This window comes from Ictidomys tridecemlineatus, chromosome 9 (genome assembly GCF_052094955.1).
Source record: "Ictidomys tridecemlineatus isolate mIctTri1 chromosome 9, mIctTri1.hap1, whole genome shotgun sequence".
NCBI lineage: Eukaryota > Metazoa > Chordata > Mammalia > Rodentia > Sciuridae > Ictidomys > Ictidomys tridecemlineatus.
In genome coordinates, this window is record NC_135485.1 from 77,606,381 (window position 1) to 77,628,186 (window position 21,806).

General features: G+C 50.0%; 1 protein-coding gene across 8 annotated transcripts in view; it reads left to right on the forward strand.

Annotated features, from left to right (window-relative positions):
- LOC144366812 (uncharacterized) overlaps positions 1–21,806 on the forward strand; it is a 31,214-nt gene that overhangs the window by 3,018 nt on the left and 6,390 nt on the right. For 4 of the 8 annotated variants that reach the window (XM_078021641.1, XM_078021644.1, XM_078021640.1 and 1 more), the window contains 7 exons: positions 267–11,178; positions 16,059–16,246; positions 17,213–17,418; positions 17,654–17,859; positions 18,933–19,047; positions 20,449–20,564; positions 20,730–20,960. In XM_078021641.1, coding sequence (XP_077877767.1) covers positions 11,137–11,178; positions 16,059–16,246; positions 17,213–17,418; positions 17,654–17,859; positions 18,933–19,047; positions 20,449–20,564; positions 20,730–20,960 — 1,104 coding nt within the window. In that variant the 5' untranslated portion in view covers positions 267–11,136. The remainder of the gene's footprint in view (positions 1–266; positions 11,179–16,058; positions 16,247–17,212; positions 17,419–17,653; positions 17,860–18,932; positions 19,048–20,448; positions 20,565–20,729; positions 20,961–21,806) is intronic. The other 4 variants (XM_078021639.1, XM_078021642.1, XM_078021638.1 and 1 more) reach the window with 3 other exon arrangements.

Here is a 21,806-nt window from a genome sequence, read left to right on the forward strand (position 1 = left end):
ACCCCTCTGATAATCTCTGATAATTGGTACTTTTAGGCCCCTGACATATAATGTGATTATTGATCCAGTTGAAATAGCATCTGCTGTGCTTGGTACCGTTCTGTGTAATTGCCCTGGTTCTTTGTGCCTGTTTTTGTCTGTCTCTTCTTTTCCTGCCTTTTGATTCCATCTACTCACATTTCTCAGCACACCTGTTATACTTCTTTTTAAAAACCTTTTTTAGTGGTTGCAGTGTATACTGACAACTAACCCAGGTCCACTTTCAGATGACACTGCTGGGTCGAGACTGGTGTCAGTACCTCACAGCAACAAAGCATTCCTGGTGCTTCTGCCACCCCGCGTCACACTGTCATCTCACATGTACGTATACAGTTCTCATCAAGGACATTTGTTAATTTTGTTCTGAACAAACTTATCCAAGAAAAATTAAGTTGTTTTTCTTTTTTATGTAAGTCTCTTTCTGGCCGGGATCATGGTCCTTGTCTTTAAAGTCTTCTTTTAGCATTTCTTGCCAGGCAGCTTCCTGGTGACACAGTCCCTCCGTGGTGTGTCTGAGAGTCTCTATTTCTCTTCACTCTGAAGGCTGAGTTTTCAGGACATGGCTGTAGGTTGGGGGGCTTTCACCTCAACACTTCTAAGTGTTTTGCTCCACGCTCTTCCTTGAATACTTTCTTAGCAGTTGGATATATTGTGTCTCTGTTCCCAGAGGGCTGGCTTCTTCCTATGGCCCCTTTAGGGTGTGTGTGTTTGATGGTGGTTCTGTTTTGGTGTTGGCTTGGCTTTCTCTTGGTGCTGCAGTTTGGATTCCTGGAGGCTGAGGCTGGGTGGAGTTCTTTTGTTGTTCCTTCTGCTTGAAGTTCTCTGAGCCACTTTGATTTGGTACTAATTTGGGAAGTTCTCCTTTTCTCTTCCTTGGATTCCCATCTTGTCTACATGACACCTCTTATCTTCCCACAGTTCTTAGATATTGGTTCTTTCTCTCCCTGTCTCCCTCCCCCTCAGCCTCTCTCCCTCTCCCTCTCCCTCTCCTCCTTTTCCTCTCCATCTCCCCCTCTCCCCCTCTCCCTCTCCCTTCTCCTTCCCCACTCCTCTCCATGTCTTTCTTTCCCTCTCCCTGTCTCCCTCTCCCTTGTTGCCCCCTCCTTCTCTCCCTCTCTCTCTCTCCCTCTCCCTCTCCATCTCCCTCTCCCTCTCCCTCTCCCTCTCCCTCTCCCTCTCCTTCTCCCTCTCCCTGTCTCCCTCTCCCTGTCTCCCTCATCTCCATCTCCCTCTCCCTCTCCCTCTCCCTCTTCTTTCTCTCCCTCTCCCTATCTTGCTTTGCTTTCCTGTTTTGGAAGCTGAGACATTCTTTGCTCAGTGGAGTCCAGTATGTTAATGAGCTCATCAAAGCTCTTCCTCATTTGTGTCCCACCATTTTGTGTCTCCATCTCTTTCTGCCTTGTCCCCTCTGCTGGTGCCTGTTCTCTGTCTTTCCATGAGAGCCCTTGGCAGGTTAGTCGTGGTTGTTTGGGGGGTTCCTGGTCTGAGGGTCCCAGCATCCCTCCTGGTGGGAGACTAGTGTCCTAGTGTCCCTGCTTGCTCCTCTCTCAGGCCTTTGCCTTTTAGTCTGCCTTGTAACTCTAGCACTGGGGAAGGGAGCTCCTGGAAATAGGCCTTGGGGAGTGTCCAGGAGTGGGAGGGAAGCTTTCTGTGGCCCCTCCAGTGGGTCCCTGTCTCCTGAGCCTGCATCCTGGGCTGGGAATGTCCCCAGTGCTTCTCCCTGTTGTCCTTTTAGGTGGAACAGCAGGACTCAGGGTGCTGGAGCTGGGTGCCTGCCTTCCCCCAGGTGACACAGGCTCTGGTGAATCCCAGTTGTTCAGACTCTGATAAAGCAGTTTCTCTAGAGGGCAGCCTTGTTAGGAACAGAATGCTCTGGCGTATGTCAGAAAGGTCCAGAAACATGAGGAACCTGGATACAGTCTCAGTGGGAACACTGAACTCCTGCAGGTGAAACCCACAAAGGTGGAGGGCCCCTGTGATCTGGTGGTGGTTCTGAGTTTTTCTTTTTCTTTTTTCTCTTTCTTTCTTTGTTTCTTTTTTTTTTTTTCTCTCTTTTTTTTTTTTTTTTTTTTGGTGCTGGGGGTTAAACTCAGGACTTCACTCTGCAGAACAAGCTCTGCCCACTGGGTTCCCTCCCTGGAGTTTTCAATATTCAACTTGCCTACTGAGCTTCCAGAAATCCATCAATTACAACCTGCCTTTGCCAAAACTAGTATACACATTTTCATAGCAGCTTTGTTTATAGACAAGAACTGGAAACAGTGTAGATGTCTATCAGCAGGTGAGTGGATGCAGACTCCCCAGGCCCACCTTAAGAGACAGTTGATCACTCAAAAATAGGAAAGTGTAAGCTATTGGCACTTAACCTTGATGATGCTCAAAATAATTATGTTGATAGAAGCCAGATTTAAAAAAAAATAAAACATGCTGTATGATTCCGTTTATTGAAACTTCTAGAAAGTATCTAGTAACAAAAAGCAGATCAGGGGTCACCTGGAGATGTGAGGGGGGATGGTGGAGGTGTGAAGGGATTGCAGAGAGGCAGGAGGAAACTTTTGGGGTGATAGACATGTTGTTTATATTGATTGTGGTGCCCTCACAGTTGATGCATAGTATTGGAACTCAACAGAGTGTGCTTGAAATGTGCAGGTTGCTGCCCTTCATTGAAACTGTTTTTAGAAATTAGCTACAACCAACAGGGGACAGAGAAGCCCCCAAGTGGTGTCTTCCTTTACTGAAGACTATGATGTAGAAATTGATTGCAGTAGAAATCTCTTTCCTTTCCATGCAATGTTTTGAGCTTAGCAGTGCTTACCTGCTGCATGGCTAAATCGATCCTGCTTCAAATGCTGGGCGAGATCTTCAGGGGTGTAAGTACCACGTAGGCAACATGATGCTAAAGTGAAGTCTCTCTGCCCCCAGATGCAGGTCCCTTCCCTCATGCATCAATCCTTTGGGGATAAAGGGGAGAAGCCCTGCCTGTGGTTCCAAGGCCTTTGGAAAGAAAGTTGAGCGGTCCCGGGAGCTCAGAGGGTTGGGGATGTGCCAATGGATGAGTAGGAGGTGCGCACTGGGAGGAGGACACTCCACACGGGCCTCCACTGTGCACCCAGTGTTCCACGAGGCTGGTTCAGAGCCAGGGCTGCAGGCCAGGCACATCTGGGCACATTGCAGGTTCAGGGGACTCTGCCGAGCCTAGAGAAGGGGATACTGGAGCTGAGCAGCATCTATCATGGAAATCAGTCGCTGCCACCTGACAGATCTTTTTGCAGGGCAATCTTGGGGTTCTGCTGCAGGGACACCCAGTGAGGATGCTCGAGGAAGACTTTCTGTCCAGGAACGGGGTGGGGCTGGTGAGGGCTGGTGTTTTAGGGCAAGCTGGCTGCAGCTTTTTAACTGAAGCCCCCCTGTCCCGCCCCTTGCTGATCCTCCTGAAGTCGGGCCCCAAGTGACTTCTCTTTTGGCAGCCTTTGGGAGGCACTGAGGAACTGTCTGGGGCCCTGTCCCTGAGGGCGACAGGGCTTTCAGTGTTTGCTGACTTGAGTCCTGGGGAGTTTGTAAGGAGGACTCCAGCCCTCCACCTCTACCCGCCGACGTCCAATGGATGGCTAAAGGCAGAATTAGAAGGGCAGCATCTCTGCCTCAGTATATGGCCCATCCATCCCCCTTGCCTGAGTCACCTTGGATTTGTTACTGGATGCTGCTGGCTGCATCAGTGCCCACCAGCAAAAGGAAGAGGCAAAAAAAAAAAAAAAGAAAGAAAGAAAGAAAGAAAGAAAGAAAAAGGAAAAAATAAAGAACTTTGATCAAACTGGGGAGAAGCAGCCAGAAGGCTTGGAAGAAGCCCCTGACCCACAGAAGTGGTTACAGTTTATAGAAACAAAACCCAAGTGATCTACATACGTGAATTTCCTTGGCCTGAAGAAAAGCAAAAATGGGAAAAACACAGAAAATGCCTAGGCAGATGGCCTGTGCCCAGGCCTGAGGAAGGGCAGGACCCATCTTAGCTTTCCTGGCTCCTGAGGTGGGCGTGGGGGTTGTAGCCCGTCTCTATTTTCAGCAGAAGGAAGTTGCTCTTCATTCAGAATCCAGACCCCCGCCCCCATGCAGTCTGTTTCATGTTGCAGGAACAAGGTCTGATTGATGTGCATCTGAGAGCCAAAGCAGGTGACACAGCTCTCCTGACAAGGCCCCACCTGGCCAATCCTGGGATGATGGACAGACCTCACCTGGTCAGGACCAACTGCTTTGGCAACTGTGCAAAGCCCAAGCCCTTGCCCTCATTCCCCTTTCTATAAAAGGTCCAAGTCATTGTCACTCCCTGAAGACAGGCTAAGATGTGGGTCCCCTTGCCTTCCCCGAGTGGCTGCACTGATAAAAGTTCCTTTCCTGCTGGGCATGGTGGTGCATGCCTGTAATCCCAGAGATTCTCGGGAGGCTGAGGCAGGAGCATCACTTGAGGTCAACCTTGGTTGTTGAGAGCCACAGCCAAAGGGGCCCCAGCAAACTTCCAGCTGCCAGCAAGCTTCAGACTGCCCCAGCAACATCTAGTTGATTGGCTCCTCTGCGGTGATGTTCATTGGGCTGTTTCCCTGCCCTTCAGACTGCCAGCTGATGATTGGCTCACAGCTGCCCCAGCAACATCTAGCTGATTGGCTCCTCCACGGAGCTGCTCATTGGGTGACTTCTTTGGCTCTGCCCACGCAACCCAGCCAATCGGCCTCAAGAGGAGGAGGATTGTGGGAGGAAAAGGCTGGTGTTGGGGAGAGAGGCTTGTGGAAGCCGGTGGTGGCAGTTGGGCTCTGAGGGTTTTTCCCTGGAGCTGTTTTGTTTGGCGTTTGTAGTTCTAAAAATAAAGTTAGTTTCTTTTTGACAAGTGGCTCCTGATTTGTGCCAAGCCAGACTTCGGCACTTGGTGATTTAGTGAGACCCTCAGCAACGTAGCAAGACTCCTTCTCAAAACAAGAATAAAAAGTATTGGGGTGTGCTCAGTGGTAAGGCACCCGGGTTCAATTCCTAGTCCTTTACCTGGAGCTGAAGTTCCCTGCCTTCTTTTCTTTTCCGGGTTAGAGCTTCCCCTGTGCATTCAGTCTCATTGGACTTGGACTTTCCATTGACCCAACTCAGAAATTTTCATCTCTTGTGTCTCCACCTCCTCTTGGTACTGGGAATTGGACCAGGGGCTCTGCCACTGAGCTACATCCTCAGCCCTTTTAATTCTTTATCTTAAGACAGTGCCTCAATAAGTTGCTAAACCTGGCCTCAAACCCACAATCCTCCTGCCTCAGCCTCCTGAGTCACTCTATCACAGGTGGGTGCCACTGTGCTCGGTCTGTGGTTGCATTTGGATGCAGTCCAAGCTACTGCAGGTTTGGGGAATGTTCTTTGGGCATCTATATAACAGTACCTGGACAGGGGTGCTTTCTGCAGGGGGCGCCAGACCCTCTCGCTGTTTTTTCTGTGGATGTCTGCCTGGCCTGCAGTGGGTTGGTCACAGGACATTCAGGAGAGATCTAGGGCACTGGGCAGTGCCCTCCATCCAGCAGGTGACCTGGCAGGAAGAGCCCTTGCAGCAGGGAAGTGGGGTGGCACTCTGTAGTGAAAGCACAGAGCTCTCTGATGACTAGTGACTAACACAATGTGAAGCAGAAACATCCCATGAACTTCATGTTCAAGTACAAAGCTGGCTAGGATGACTGGGTGGCATTGCAATCTCCTGAAGGTCCTTCTTGGTTTCATACACAAAGAGAGAGTGAGGGACTAAAGGGCAGGAAGGAAACACAACTTTTTCAAACACTGAGATCTGGAGTCCAGCTCCTGCCATGTAGTCAGTGAATGAATGGATAATAGTTGTTTTTACAGGACCATGTGACCTGGTGCTGCTCAGCTTCCTGTGGGCCCTCAGCATCCCTATGTATAAAGCAAGGTCACAGACTAAGGGTGCTGTCAGCTTTCTGTTGCTGTGACAAAGCATCTGAGAGAATCCCCTTAAAAGGAAACAGGGTTTCTTTTGGCTCATGGCTGCATAGGTCTCAGTCCATGGCACCTTAGCCCTGTTGCTTTGGGCCTGTGGCAGCACAGTAGGACATCCTGGCAGCTGGAGCACATGACAGAGGAGGCTGCTCATCTCTGGGTAACTGGGAAGAGGGTGGGTAGGACTGGGCTGGGTCCCAATATCCCCTTCAAGTTCACACCCCTAATGATCTCATTCCTTCCATGAGGCCCCACCTACTAAAGTTTTTATTATGTCCCAAGGGCCACAGGCTGGTGACCAAGCCTTTAGCACATGGGCAGTGGGGACATTTGACATCCAAACCACAATACCAAGTGATCATTAGCTGGGGGCTAACCCCTGGTCACCGGGCCAACCCCTCCCCACAGCCCAGGCCTGGGGAGATTGACTGCATTCTGCAGGATACCCACTGCAGGCAGCTGCCTCAGCCAACATGGAAGTCCTTAGCAGAGGCTCTTTTATTTCAGGGGGGGTGGGGGGGTGGGGGGTGGTACCGGTGATTGATCTCAGGGATGCTTGACCACTGAACCCCATCCCCAGCCCAATTTTGAATTTGATTTAGAGTCAGGGTCTCACTGATTTGCTTAGTGCCTTGCCATTGCTAAGGCTGATTTTGAAATTTTTGATTCTCCTGCCTCAGCCTCCCGAGGTGCAGGGATTACAGGAGCGCACCACTGCGTTGGCCAAGGGGCTCCTTTTTGGCAGTGGGGTTTCCTTGGAGAGAAAGCTGAGCCTGTCCTGGGGTCATCCCTGATTTGCCCACACAGCAGTGCTTTGTTACTTTTTCTTTTCTCTGGAGGGCAACTCAATTCATACCTAGTAAACATAGCCCCACAGGTTCTCTGATTAAGAATAGTGCAGAGCTGGGGGGCAGTGGTGCATGCCTGTAATCCCAGCCACTCTGGAGGCTGAGGCTGGAGGATGGCATGTTTGAAGCCAACCTTAGCCATTTAGTGAGGCTCTGAGCAACTCGGTGAGACTCTGTCTGTAATGAAGTATTTTAAAAAGGGCTGTGGATTTGGCTCAGTGGTAAAGCACCCCTTGGTTCAACCCCTGGTACCAAAAGAGAGAGAGAGAGAGAGAAGTGAAGAAATAAGGGAAAACAAAACTCAAGCTAAGATCTAAACTCTGCAAACGCAGCTGGTAGAGAAACAGAGAAACGTGCTGACTTCAGGGCTATGGGGATTCACCTCACCAAGACTCAGTTAGCAAATGCTCTCCAATCCTGTCACCCTCAGGGCTGGGTTAGGTCCGCAGTAGAGCACTTGCCTAGCATGTGCAAGGCTCTGGGTTCAATGCCCAGTGCAGCAACAAAAAGAATTTCAAACCCCATGTCATCCTCAGGTCCAGGGAGAGCAGTCAGAGCAGCTGTCTGCCCCTGAAACTGGGCCTGGGAGGACTCACTGGGAGAATGCCAGGGGGCTAATCAAAGGTCCAGGGAATTGCCACCAGTGTGGTCAAGGTCACTCCTAGATGGCAAAATGAAACCTGTGAGCCATGTTTTCTGTGACTCTCAGGAATCCCTTCCACACCTCTGTCCTTAAAACAGGGAAGAGTAATAATGTCACTCAGTCCCTTTGTACTGCTGGGACCACAGTGGTCTTTAGAGGAGATCTCATGGCTGCCCTGGGTCACCCCCTGCTTCACATCCCCTTGGTGACCAGTGGTCTCTTCCCACCTAAATGCTGTCCAGACCCGACTCCTGGGGTGCAAGCCTTCCCCTCCACCCTCCACCAGTGCTCACCAGCTGCCCTGGGGCATGGGAGGCTGTGACCCAGGCTTGGGTAGGGCTTCCCCCTTAGCCAGAGCTATCCTGACAGCCCCAGGCTGCAGCCCCAGCCTGGAAGTGGCTGCATGCAACAGAGCAGGAAGTTGCTCCCTGTGGCCCCTCTGGTCCCTCCCTTCCTCCTGTTGAAGGAGCATGTGAGGAATGGCTTGTCCTTAACCCTGTGCAGAAGCTCCCAAAGAAACCACTTCAAAGCCCTGGAGCAGGGGAGGGGGTTGAAAGGTTTGGACATGGAGCCATCTGAGAAGAAATGGCAGAACTTCAGAGATGAACAAGAGAGCAGGAGTTCCAAGCCTCTTTCGATGGAGTTTCTAGCAAAACAGGATGTTAGTTGCAGGAGCCAGATGCAAGCCAGGCTCAGATGACCCCATGGAGTACCATCAGGCGACCAATGGCCACTTCAAAACTGTATGGTAAAAGAGCTTCCGGTCCTGAAGCGCAAACTATGCCAGGGGCCTCCAGGCTAAGTGACAAAAGCAGGCACACAATGACACATGGCCTGTGACCTCTCTCATGGAGAGTATAATACAGTCTTACCATAGAAGTAGAAAACATTATTGTGACCAATATTTTAATAATGATGATTATTATGATGGCCTTTCATGTTGGTTGTGATAATTGACAGCTGTCATTTTACAAATAATGTTGATCAAACGCTCCCTCTGGGCCATGCTCTAGGCCAGCCACTCTACCTGCCTTGCCTACCTGATCCTCACAGTGTCCCCAAGAAGCCAACACAACAAACCAGAAAGCACAATGTCCCTGCTAGCAAGTCCAGGACCTAAGTCTTGAACCCAGACACAGAGACCAACCAAATTAAATGAAATATTTACTGGAATACTGGTAGAAATCTAGAAGAGGCTGTGGCCTAGAAATGGGGAGGGTTGGCTTCAATCCTCAAAACCCAAAGCTGTCAAGATGGTTCAATTGACCATCTACATTAGAAACTACTCTCCAACGAAATATGCCCCAAACATTGTCAAAACAGAGGGACCGATTGGGAGGAAATGGCAACCCAGTAGAACAGGAGGCACGAGGAGAAACACAGATGAGCACTATGCATGGGAGGAGGTCACTGGAACACAGTTGGCAAGAAGATGTACACAGGCTAAAATGATGTGTTTTATTTATTTATTTTTTACAAAAATTAAGGATGTTGATAATATGTGCTGGGAGGGGATAGGAAGATAAGCTTTTTTCATACACTATGGAGGCACATTTAACATTATCCATGAAACTTAAAAAATGCACCAATGCTATGCTTTCTACAACACAGAAATTCAGGTCTTGGGAAGCTCCCAGAAGGAAGTTCATTTCAATACTGTGTTAAATTATAAGACATGTACAATGCAATGGCCATTGGCAGGAAGTCTGTGGCCACAGTGAATAAGGAGGCACGTGCTGACTGCAAGTTCTTAGGACCTGTGGGTGGAAAGAAGACCCTGGACCACATGTTTCAGCTGTGGGACACAGACACAGCCCTGAACATAGGCTGGTCCAGCGGCACTGTGCATCTCTCCAGATCCACACAGTGTGGAAACCGCAGCCATCACTTGGCTTTAGGGACAGTAGCTGAGGGGATTTTCTTTTCTGAGAGACAGGGGACCACGGGTGACTCCCTCACAAACAGATGACTAGATCCACCTCTGGGGGGAGTCTGGGCAAGGAGGTGATGGGAGAAGAGGAATTCGATCATCTGTTTCCATTTTTCTGTGATTTGGTTCAAATGGTAAAGCGGTGATATTTATTAATTAATGGATCAAATGGGTTCATCATTGTTTTAGATTAGGTGCCTTCAAACTTTAGGCTACATGGGCACATTTGAGAAAGGTTCCAGCCATTCTCTCATCCTTTGGGTCATTCCCCTCCTATTTCCTGTGAGACATTTTCTATGTGAGGCTTTAAGAAGAAGAAGAAAAAGAGAATATTCTGTAAAGAAAACCTTATGATCTGTGCATTATAAAATTGAGTGGGTTCATTCAGAAATCAGAAGTTCTATTGAAAGCTATTTGCATGAGGCAAATAAAACCTATTTTTAGGCATCCTGGTGAAGACAAGGTTTTATCTTCATGTCTCATGTCTGTGTTTTTCTTTTTATTTCTTAGAATGAAATTCATAGGTTGGCAGACCATTCCATAAGATGCGTACCTAGATGACATTTCAATTACCCACTTTTACATGGTAGACATTTTGTACATGAACACTGCGTGTCTGCAACTTTTTTTAAAACAGGACTGGGCTCAGGAGCCCAAATACCAATGTTAGCTGGAACATGTTCTCCAGTTTGGCCTATCTGTCAGTATTCCCTGAGGTCATCATTCAATGAGCTTCATTACTCCTGCTCCCTCACCAGCTTTCATAGAAACCACATGCTGTCTATGAGTCAGAGACACCAATCTCACAACATAGCATTCTTTGAGTATCCAAAGTCCCACTGTTCACTTCGCCATGCCTGACATTGTCGGTAATATTTATCAGCAAATGTGAGATTTTCAAAGATCCAATTCTATGTGCTCCTTTCTCAAAGAGCCTTAGGCAGGGCTATAGCATACATAAATATGAAGTAAAGGCCTAGTTTTTAAAATGTCATCCATTGAATAGTTGACACATGTCTGAGATATTTTTTATTTTGGAGGAGGTATTATTTCATAGGGAATTCCAACAGCTACATGATAGTGAAATGAGAAGTAGTGCATCCATTTTATTCTTTGTGATGATTTTGATGAGTAAGGATAAGATACTTCCTTGTTCCAATGAAGATGTTGCCCACTTCTATGAATGGATGCACCGTGTCACCCACTACTTGCATATTTGCATGTTGTGCTTGACATTAACATCGTACTTGGCAGGTGACAGAAAGTCAATACTGAAGTTAAGCTCTTGTGTTCTAGCAGCTGTGCTGCAGATCCTTGGTGTGCCACCTTGTGCAATCCATGCTGCTCTGTTCATGTTCCTATTGACTTCCTGGTGATGAGCATCATGGTCTCCTGGTCTTGAGAATGGCCAAGCATTTCTCTGTGAATGTGGAAGATGGGCATGTGGAAGGCTTCAGGGAGGAGGGATCATTGATCATGTACTCTAATCCATGTGCCTGTTTAATGACCTGTTTTTCTTCTTGGGTTTTAAGGGAGACACTGCCCTCAAACACTTCTGTGCAGCTGGGAATGCAGGCTTCTGCTTCACCTTGAAGGAAGCATTCATGAATCCTTTCCAGAAGACATGAGAAGAGAGAGTGAGCCTCTGGTATCATGCAGGTTCCTTGCATTGCCCATGGGCTAGAGGAGAGAAGAGTTGCTTCATGAGATTTGATCCCCTTTTTCCTGAAAAGTTCCACACGGAGGTGAGTCCCCAGCATGTTTAGACATCATTTCAGACATCTTTGTTGATGGAAATGAATCACACCCCCTGATGATGTGGAAGAGCTAAAGATGGGTTTGCTATGAATTTTCTATTTCATTTCTCAGGGCCTGAGTCAAGCCAGCCATTGTGCTGTCAGTGCATGAGCTGCTGGTCAAATGTGAGGAAGTGGTCTTGCTTTATGAAAACACCACCCTGATTCAGTGAGCCAGAGGCAGCCTGGAGTCCCTGTTTTCTGTAAAGGCAGATTGCTGTGGATGGCCTCTGTCCTCATCATGCAGCCCTGCTCAGTGTAGGGGATTGAGGGTCCAGGCAAATCCCAGTTCCTTTTGACCTTTATTGCCATTGGGCTGCCCCAGGGTCCTTGGACTCTACCTGGTCTTCTGGCCTGGGTCAGGGGATGTGAGGTTTGGAATCCCCCTCTGTGGCAGGATCCCAGGCCCCCCAGCCACTTGAGGGCAGCACATCCTTCCCTAATTGTGTTAGAGGGGGAGGATATTTCCGCCCATCCTCATCCATGCTCATCCCACATTTTGTAGCTTTATACCTGAGGACCTTTATTCATTTACTTCTGCTAAGATAAGTCAATCAGCAGTCTCCCAAGGGTTTACATTGTGGTAATAGACACCAAACATCCGTTTTGTAATTAAACCATTTTGGAGGACACAGTTGAGTGGCATTAAGCATGTTCATGTTGGTGTATAGGCGTCACCACCATGCATCTCCAGAACTCACGTGGACATACTCTTGCCATCAATGCTGAATTCTAGTGCCCTTGAGGCCCAGGAAAAGAACATTGTATTCTATCTTTTTATGAACCTGATAATTGAGAATCTGAGATAAGTGAAATCCTACAAAATTTGCCTTTCTCTGGACACGATCATTTTCAAGGGATGCAGTTCACCCCCACTCGTGGGCATATCAGGTCCACTGCTAACTCTGCGGGTGTTTCAATTGCACTCTCAGTGACAGTGGTGACTGTGTGCACATGAGCTGTGTGTCCAGCTCAGATCCCAGGATCTAGGGTCTTTGGTTCCACGCAGCCTATAGGTTGCCTGTTTCTCCAGGTGTCTGCAGGCCAGTGGCATGAAGGCCCTGGGCCTGGTGGTTTCTTTAGGTGAGTGCAATACGTGTCCACAGTGTCATGGGACATGATGGACTATAAATAGAAGCAATGCCTGGATACTCCTGGGATCTCAGTAGGCTCAGCCTGTGTGCTGAGAATTGTTGTGACCTCCTAATTAATGGGCTCCCAGAATCCCAGAGAAAAGGGCAAGTCCAGAGCAGTGGAACCTCAGTGTCTCTGAGAGAACTTTTGGGGTGGGGGGCCGGGATACATTGATGTGAGGACTCTGATGCAGAGTCACGTGCTTCGAATCCAGGTAGAGGTGCTCAGGAGCAGCCTGGGCTGGCACGTGGGTTCCCCACCTCCACACCTGTGGAACATCTTGCGGCTCTGATTAGCACAGCAGCCTGACCACGTGAGGGCATCTGCTGTCTCTGCGTACAGTGATCTGGGTTTTCTTCACGTCTCTCAACAATTCCACATAACACCAGCTCTGAACCCAGAGTCCTGGGCACTTGGTTGAGGCTCCATCAGCTCCCACCTCTCTCTACCTGACAGAGCCCTCCTGGCTCCCTCTGCACTCATTACATTGAAGATGAAAACCTGGAGGGTGGGACTTCCCGTCATCCAGAAGTTCCCAAACACATTTCACTATTCCTGGAACTCAAATGGTTGGGGGGGCCACAAGCACCCTGGCATCCATGTGTGGGAACCATGGTAGTATAATCAAGAAACAGGAAGGAGAGGGGTTGGACTGATCAGTACAGATGGCAGGGCATAGTACAGAGTGGAATGGAGAGTTCTCACCTGGGGTGATTGTTGTGATGTGCACAAATGCTCTGCTGGTGCTGGGGTGCCCGCATGGTTTCTGGGGTCTTGAAAGGCTACAGATGCCCACAGAGTGTTCTCAGATGCACAGTGGGAGGCCCGTTGCAATATGTACATGTGGAAGAAGTAGGAGACCCCCTTAGTGTGGAGGTGCCATCTAGAAGGCAGCCTCACTTCTCTGAAAAACTTGATTGGAAAAAAAGGGTACGGACCTGTGCCCAAAGGGCCATATATGCTCCTGGAAGTTGGTGGTGGAAATAGTTCTCCATCCATTAATCACTCCCTCACTCACTAATGTCCTTGTGTCCTTGAGAAAGGCTCTCCCTTTCCTGGTTTTCCTGAATAGAAATCCTCTTGCCTCTTGGGTGAATAGGGTTATGGGTTGTGCAGAGGGTGTTGGTCCACTGAGCATCTTAGAGACTGTCCTTTATGGAGCCTAATGATCCCAACTGGGGAATGAGGCCAGGGTCCTAACTGTGTTTAGTGTGAGGACACCATGGGTTCAGAGAGGGAAAGAAGGACAAGGGAAACTCAGATGTCCCTTCATGGCCCCTGGAGTTAGAGGCCTTACCCCTTTGCACCTGGGATCAGGAGACCTCATTTCCTCGAGGACACGCACACTCAGACGTTAATCTTGAGTGTGGGTTCCTTTCTGGGGTCCAGGGCTGTTGTTAGCCACCAGGAATGACAGTGCTCTCCATGCTGAGTGGAGCCAGTTTTTGCCAGGAAAGAGCCCGTGGTCACGCCTTGTGCAAAGCATCCCACGCTAGGGGCTCCCATCCCGACATTCCTGTCCTGAAAGGAAACCACTCAGAGGCAAGGTGGGTCCAACCACCTCCCATGTGTTCACTCATCACTGTATTTCAGCATCACCCAAGTTAACAGTCCTGATGGGATTGGATGTGGCTCAGAATGTCACCCTCATGAGCTCTACCCTGCCACAGCTGCAGTTCTGCAGTGGGAGAAACTCAAAACCTCAAAACACATGCACATGAAAGAAAAGAGCAAGAGCCAGAGCCCAAACAGGGCCACATGTGGCAAGGACAGCTGGAGTGCCTAGGTTGGGACTCAGAATTATGTCAGTGGGGTGGCATTGCTGCTGACACCAGCATGATAACAGAGAGCCAGCCCTGCTCATTTTGGGGAGCAGTGTGTTGGGGAAGGCAGCAGAAATTGAGAGGCAGGATTGAGTTTGGCCCTAGGAGGAGGTTGGGTAAAAGGCCAGTGTGATTTGGAGGGCCTGGGCAGATAGAGAGAGGCCAGGGCACACCCCAAAGCCTGGAGACTGCACTAGATGTCCAGGGTTGTGAAACACCACCTCCCCTCTTACTCACAACTGAGAGCAAGGGGCATTGATAAGTTCCGTTTGTGTGCGGTTTCATCCAAGGTGGCTCGGCTAGGCACCTCTGTTTCCTTGACTCAGGAGGCTGAGAGTCCAGGCTCCACTGAGGCTCGGCGACTTAGGAGGCTGGGAGTCCAGGCTCCACTGAGGCTCGACTGGGAGGATCGGACTCTGAGTTTATGCCTGTGTTCCTGGTAGGATCCATGTTGGCTGAGCCTCAGTGTTTTTGCAATGAGAGGATGGGTGACTGTCATGTCTTTATCACAGGACACACTTGCTAAATGGATTTGTTTGATCTGGGGAGGAAAGAGAGAGAGGGGAGTGGTGCTGGAGACAGGGATGCAGACAGGGGTCATGGACTTGGCATAGCTCAGTCTCGGAGGTGATATCCCATCACCTGTACCCACTTCAATTCCCATGAATCCAGAGGCTGAGCCCCCTTGAGGTGAGGGGTGAACCGGTTCTGGGCAGCAGGATGCTGTGGTACCTTGGAGTCTCTGTGAGACCCCAACACTAGACACACTTGGCCCTTTTGAAATCTTAGGAGAAGCCTTGGGAAGTTGTATGGCAGAGGGGAGCAGCCTCTGCATCTCAGTCCCCTCCAACTTGCCATGGTGTAGAGAGGGAACTGCAGCCACGATGGGATGGACATTGGCCACGTCCCTGTGTGGGACACAGGCCTGATTGAGTTGGGGTGCATTCTTTGTCTCTCCCCTTCTTGTGATTGTCCCATCTCTACATTTGTGCTTTAGCCACCTGTGAGTCCCATCTCTGGTTTCAGGAGAATAGAGGGTGTTATGGGCCAATAGACACAATAAACCCTAGAGATTAGATGCTACCCTACTTTCCAGAAAAGACTGGGCACAGCATGAGTTGCACATTAATGGGACCAGGGTCCAAAAGCTGCTGAGAGGGAAGGACTGGTTGTGAATGCATTTTTGAAGGCTCCAAGCTGGAACTCTAGTGGCACCAAGCAGGGCAGACGCTGGTGGGGATGTTTGGGTTGTTGTTGGTGAACACCTGTGCACCTGAGATGTTTAGGCATGGAGGAGAAATCAGCAGCTCATAGGGCTTTTGAAAGTGGTCTTATGTGAAAAGAGGCTCAGGTATGGGCACAGGAAATGACATCATTGCCTTGACAATGGATCAAACAGAACATGGAACCCTGGTATCCAGGCACCCACTTAACTGACCAAGCCATCCGAGCTCATTTGGTTGGAGAAACTGGAGTGAGAAGGATGTTCTCCTGTGGTTGCAAACAATGCCGAGCCTCAGGCTCCCAAGAATCTCAGGGGGGCCAACTAGCCCTTTTGTGGATGCACTGGGTGAGGCTTCATCTTAGACGCCAGAGCCTCTGGCAATTGTCGCACAGGAGCTCAAGAGTAACAGTGAGTAGCACAGGGCAGGTGAGCCCAGCCGGCCCTCTAGTCTGATCCCTGATGAATGGCCCAGGACTCCTATTCTGACTATGTGTGTGTGTGTGTGTGTGTGTGTGTGTGTGTGTGTGTGTGTGTTTGTACTGATGGGAACTGTCCCATTGTGCTTTGACTCTAGTGTATTGGCACAAGTCATTTTTCTGTTTGTCACCATTTCCATTTTGAACCCACCATTCTTGGTCCCAACCCAGGGTGAAAATGATGAGAACACGGAGGAGCCCTTCAGGGTACAGAGCCTTGAACCTTACAGGCAGGACCAGCTTAGGAATGAGCTCCTGCCTGTCATTTGTGGGAGGAACCTACATTTCAGGAGCAACATGGGGTTAATCTCCTGGGATTCCATCCCCACCCAGCAGGTGCTGGATCTCTTGTTCCCAAGGTAAGCACCAGACCACCAAGCCCAAGTGTGTAGCCCCCTCATGCCTGGGTCTTGGGGCTGCCATGTACCTCTCAGGGACCCAAAGGTTTGTGATACCTAATGAGATAGAGGACCACACTCATAGTGGAATGTCAGCCCCAAATGGGACGAGTCCTGGAGGTGCCTGCCACAGCCTTGCAAGGGGAGTGAACTCACCTCTCAGGCAGAGAAACCATCCTGACTCCAGCTGATCCACAGAGGTCCGTGGAGCAGTCCCCACACAGTGGGCACCACAGCTCAATGGTGTGCACTGAGCTCATTCCCAGGTGGACTCAGCGAGGCCAGGTGGTCTTTCTGGTGTGATGTTGGCTTTGTGAAGAACGTAGATCTGTGCCAGAGGCGTCTCAAAACTCAGGCCTTTGGAAAAGCACTTTTGGGTTAATAAAGACTTGTTAATTTCCATAGTGGGACAGAGCATCCTATCTGGGACATAGCTGGACAGGGGCTTTGGTCTTGGCCGCTACCACACCCAGAGATATGTGGGAATCAGGAGTTTGGGCTCATTCACTGATGAACATGGAGAAAGGACCCACTGTGTGAAGACACGTTTCCAGTCATGTTTCATAATTCAGTGAAAAATGGGGTGCAAATGACTGCCATTGTGTCCCTTTTCATGGGGGTCAGCCTCAAACCGCAGGTGCCATGAGTACATATCCTACATGTGACTGCATCCCTGACTCCATGGGGCATAACTGCACGTTGTCCTCTTCAGTAACTGTGGTGGACCCCTAGACCAACTTCAACATGGAATGGGCTTGGGGTCAAGAGGATGGGCTCCTGTTTCCAGAATAGGGACCTGCAAGGTGATTTGACTTGGGAAGGCTGAGGAAAGACTGCTCTCCCCAGTGTAGGGTCAGAGGTTTTCTCTGGAGGCTGTGGCGAAGACAAGGCCAGGGTTTTGCTGACTCCACATTTTCCTCCCCACAGTGCCTCACCTTCCTTCCTGGGGACCTGGGTGAACCTCTACTCTGAGGCTTCCCATCAGCCTCCAGGCTTTCTGAGTCTGCAGCAGCTGCTATCCATGTGGCTCCTGCTGGGTGGCTTGAACCTGGAACACCAAGCACACCACCTCCTGGCTCCAATTGAAGATGGCAAATCAAGCCAGGCAAAGCCTGAGAGCCAGGCGGACTGTGGTGAGTACCTAAGGGTATATGAGGAAAGATCCGACTGTTGTCCCACTGCAGGGAGTCTGTATGCCTGGTGTTGGGTGGAAATTAGGATAAGCCTTAGTCCATTGAGGAAGTGACCCCAGTCTGCAAAGAGGTCCTGTGTGGGCTAAGGGCCTGAGTTCTTCCTGGCAGCAGGTGTATTGTCTGTCTGTGGGAAGGTCAGGGCAAGGCAGTCATGTTGGCATCTTTTCTCCTCTAGCTACAAGCTCAGTTCCTGTCACGGCTCCTCAGCCAACCCCAGAGCCAGAGCCTTCTCCCAGGGAAGGGGAAGATCCGGAGTCCAGGACATCAGGGGTCTCCACTCCGTCCTCTCCAAGGCCCCAATATAACAAGCGGATGAGAGGCAGGTGCCTCATTCACGTCTACCTGGAAAACGAAAGGACAACACAGTATAGGAGCATCCTGGTGAGTCTTCGAGCAGGGGAGTCTCCTGGGAGCCCACAGTGGGGAAGACCGAGTCCACAGCAAACACTTTGGACTAGGCCTGTCTTCTTGAACTGGAGCTTCTGGAAGGTCAGGAAGGAGAGCAGAAAGTGAGCAAGAGAGAGGTGGGAGAGCAGCAGCATGCCAAGTCTGGGTGCGAGTGGGCCTGTGTGTTTTGGGGTGTGCAGGTCAGAAGTGTAGGAGTGAGTGCTGGGTTCAGAGGAGGTCAGAGAAATATCAAGGGTACAGGCCATCCTCTACTGACCTTGGTATTGAGGAGGAGTATATTGAACCGTGGAGGTTGAAGCACAGGAGTTGGCAGTCATTTTCGTGTTTGTGGAAGGGGATATGTTGCTGGTTGAAGGGAAGGGAGCCATTGTAGAATGATTAGGGTGGGTAGGTGTGGGTCACAGAGAACTGGGGGCCTTGGAGGGGCCCATTAGTGTCCTAGTTTGCATGTATGTGAATAGAGAATCAGCGGCTCTCTCTGCAGAATTTTCCTGGGTGTGGAGTATCCATCATGAGACTCTGGTGTCCACCTCCAGGGGAGCCATGTTGAACCAGTGCACCTGCTGGGTCCAAACCTCCTGACACCCTAGCAAGCACTGACACTCTAGAGTTCATCAGCTTCTATGCCTATCATTAAAGAGTCCTAGTGTGTGTTGTGCCCTGGCTGTCAGGATCAAAGCACCTAGGGTTTGTGCCTGGTCCACACAAAAATGCAGCTGCATCCCAGACCAGAGCAGGGATATGGAAGTCCACTGGACCATTCCTCCCATCTTGATGGGACTAGAGTGTGTCTGTACAAAACCTTTTGGTCCTTATTCCCTTGTCCCTGTAGGGCATAGCAGGTTGAAGCAAACTCTTGTACCAAGATTGGACTAGAGGCTCATAGGAAGACCCCCACATGATCACATGAAGGCCTCAGGTAGCAGGGTATCAAGATGGTGCCCTTGTGTTGAGAGCTCACTTGTCTCTGATTGTCCTTGAGCACTGTCCTCTGAATAGCTACTCCCAAATTCCCTCTCTGATGAGCTTTCTCCAACCCTGCTCAGGTGACCTGCCAGGACAGGGCTCCAGTCATCATCCACAGGGCCTTAGATGCACACTTGCTCCAGCAGGAGGATCCAGAAAACTACGAGCTTCTGCAAATTGTCTCGAACCATCAGAGTAAGTGGAACCATCAGAGGGTAGGGAGCAGTGAGTCACAGAGGGTAGGGAGCAGTGAGTCACAGTGGGCTCAGGATAACTGGGAGCCAAAACACAGTGTGCGTTGACCCAATGCCCAGGATGAGTATGGTAGGACTTGTGCATAAAACAAAGTGTAATGATGGGGCATCAATCTGCAGGTTCTTCATGTTCCCCAGGGGCTGTGGACCTGCCTAACTTGTGTTCTTTCCTTGGCCTGAGGAGGCATTGCAAAGCTATTATCCACAAGGGGCCAAGAAGAGAGGCTTCTTTGTCTTGTGTCAAAGAAGACAGACAACCACAGGGTTCCTACTTTGGCGGCCTTTCCTGACCTAGATGAGTACATGAGAAAAACAGTTCAATGAAGAATCATTTCTGGCTTCCAATCTTTCAATTCATTTCAAACTGAGTCCACTTAGGACCAGAGGCCATTTCTAGAGAGAAGAGTGTGGTAGAATATAACCCTTCACAGCTTGTAAACTTTTCTTGGAGAGAAAGAGAGAGAGAGAGAGAAAGAGAGAGAGAAGAAGAAGAAAAAGGAGGAGGAGGAGGAGGTCGAGGAGGAGGAGGAGCAGGAGGAGGAGGAGGACGAGGACGAGGAGGAGGAGGAGGACGAGGAGGAGGAGGAGGACGAGGAGGAGGAGGACATGGAGGAGGAGGAGGAGGAGTAGAAAAATGAAAATAGGTTGAAGGAGGAGACCATGAATAAGAAGGTCAAGATGAATATAAGAAGAAGCATGAGGAGAAGATGAAGAAGAACAAGAACAAGTAGGAGAAACACAAGCCGAACAAGAAGTATAACAACAAATTGATTAAAAATGTGAATGAGAATTATACTCAGGAGGAGGAAATGCAGAAGTGGGGAACTCAAGAGAAATATATATCTCTGAATGGCACAGCCCTGCTGTGGACATCCTCCACCTAAGCTCAACACACCTCCAAACCATACCCCTTCAATTAGTGTAGCCCTGTATGAGTGGATGAATCCACTGGCAAGGTGGAGGCACCCACCATCAAGTGCTTTTCCCCAAATCCACCTGTGATCATTGCTGCAGTGGGGAGAAAACCTTGAACACATGAGTCTTTGGTGACCAATCCAGATACAAAGTCTAGCTGTTTCGCTTTGGTGGGTCCAGCGTGAACTAAGAGGGTCTGGGGTACAAGGGGCTATTTCCTTGAAAGGTGTTCCTGTAGTGGATTCCTGTGCATAGAGGGTCCTCAGGGAGGAATCAGTGGGGAGTCTTTGGTGCAACAGTAGCTGGATTCGGGGGCTCTCAGGTCTGTGTGTGAGACCAGAGCTGGCAGAGGCTCTCAGTTGTGGGGGATGTTGGGTAGTGTATTCCTTGAGTGTCACCTACCATGCCTCTGCCCCTGCCTCTCCAGAGCTGAGGATACCTGCTGATGGAAATGTATATTACGCCCTGGATGGCAGAGTGGATTATAACTTTCTTCTTCGGGAAACAGCTGCCATCAAGTTGTTTAAAGTCAAGCCAAAGGAGGTAAACAGCCACCTTCTTCAGTCTTTACTCCTGGTGCCACTCCATATCCTCCAAGGGGACAAGAACCTCAGGTTCTGGATGGATGTTGTAGAATGCCCACAGAGCCAATGCCAGGCTGGGTGGGGTGCAGGTGCTGGGCTTTGCTGATGTTGTCATCCCCCACAGTTCTTGGAGCCTTCTGTGGCAGTGGCATCCAGGATCCCAGCAGCTGTGAGCAGCAGCTCTGCGGTGGCCTCAGCACCATTGCCCCAGGCCACCCAAAGCAATGAGTGGTGCATGAGAAAAGTCACCAGTAGCAGCTCCTCACTGCTTCACTCCAGCGAGCAGGTGGAAGACAGCCGCTTTGTCCACGTCCTCCTAGAGGGACAGAGCCTGAGAGAGACAAAGCGCATCCTGGTAAGCCTGACAGCAGGGCTGCCTCCTGGGTGTCCACACAGTGGAAGGCAGGAGACACAGCCAACCCTGGGGCTGTAGTTGGAAATTAAGAAGAGAGAGGTCAGTCTTAAGGGCTTGACCTGAGGGGAGAGAGTCTCAGCATGCCCAGCTGCAGCGGTGAGTGGGCCTGTGTATTGTGGGTTTGGCAGGCCAGAAGTGCAGACGGACAGATGAAGGCATCTGCTGTGGACAGATGAAGGCAGAGATATGTCCAGGGTGCAGGCTGCAGTGCCTAGAACTTGGTATTCTCAATGAGTGAGGTTGGAACAGAGGAGCTGGCAGTGACTTGTCACATGTGTAGGAAAGGGTGTGTTCCTGGTGGCAGGGAAGAGAACCTCCTTAGCATGACTAGGTGTGGAAATTTGGGGTCAGGATCACCTGGGGGCTCATGCCAAAGCTTCAGAATGTCAGTCTTTCCATGTATGTAAATACGGAGCTAAAGGGGTTCTTGGCAGAATTTCTATGGATATGCAGTAGATACGCTAATGCTGCAGGTGTCCAGCTGCAGAGGAGACATGTTCAGTGACTGCCAGTGCTGAGTCAAGTACATCATTAGAACCAGACCTGCACCGAGCTTCCAGAGCCCAGGGCCTCTCCAGGCTATCATGAAGCACTCAAGTACACACTCTTGTATCTGAGTCTGTTTTGTGTAGTGGCAGTCAGGACCAAAATTTTCAGTGCATCTGCCTCTTCCACCCACAAAGGCAGCCTACATCCCAGATCCCTGGCCCATTGCTGTCATCTCAGTGAGATGAGAGTGTGTCTGTGCATAGGCAGCTTGGTCCTTTGACCTGAGTGGAATGTGGC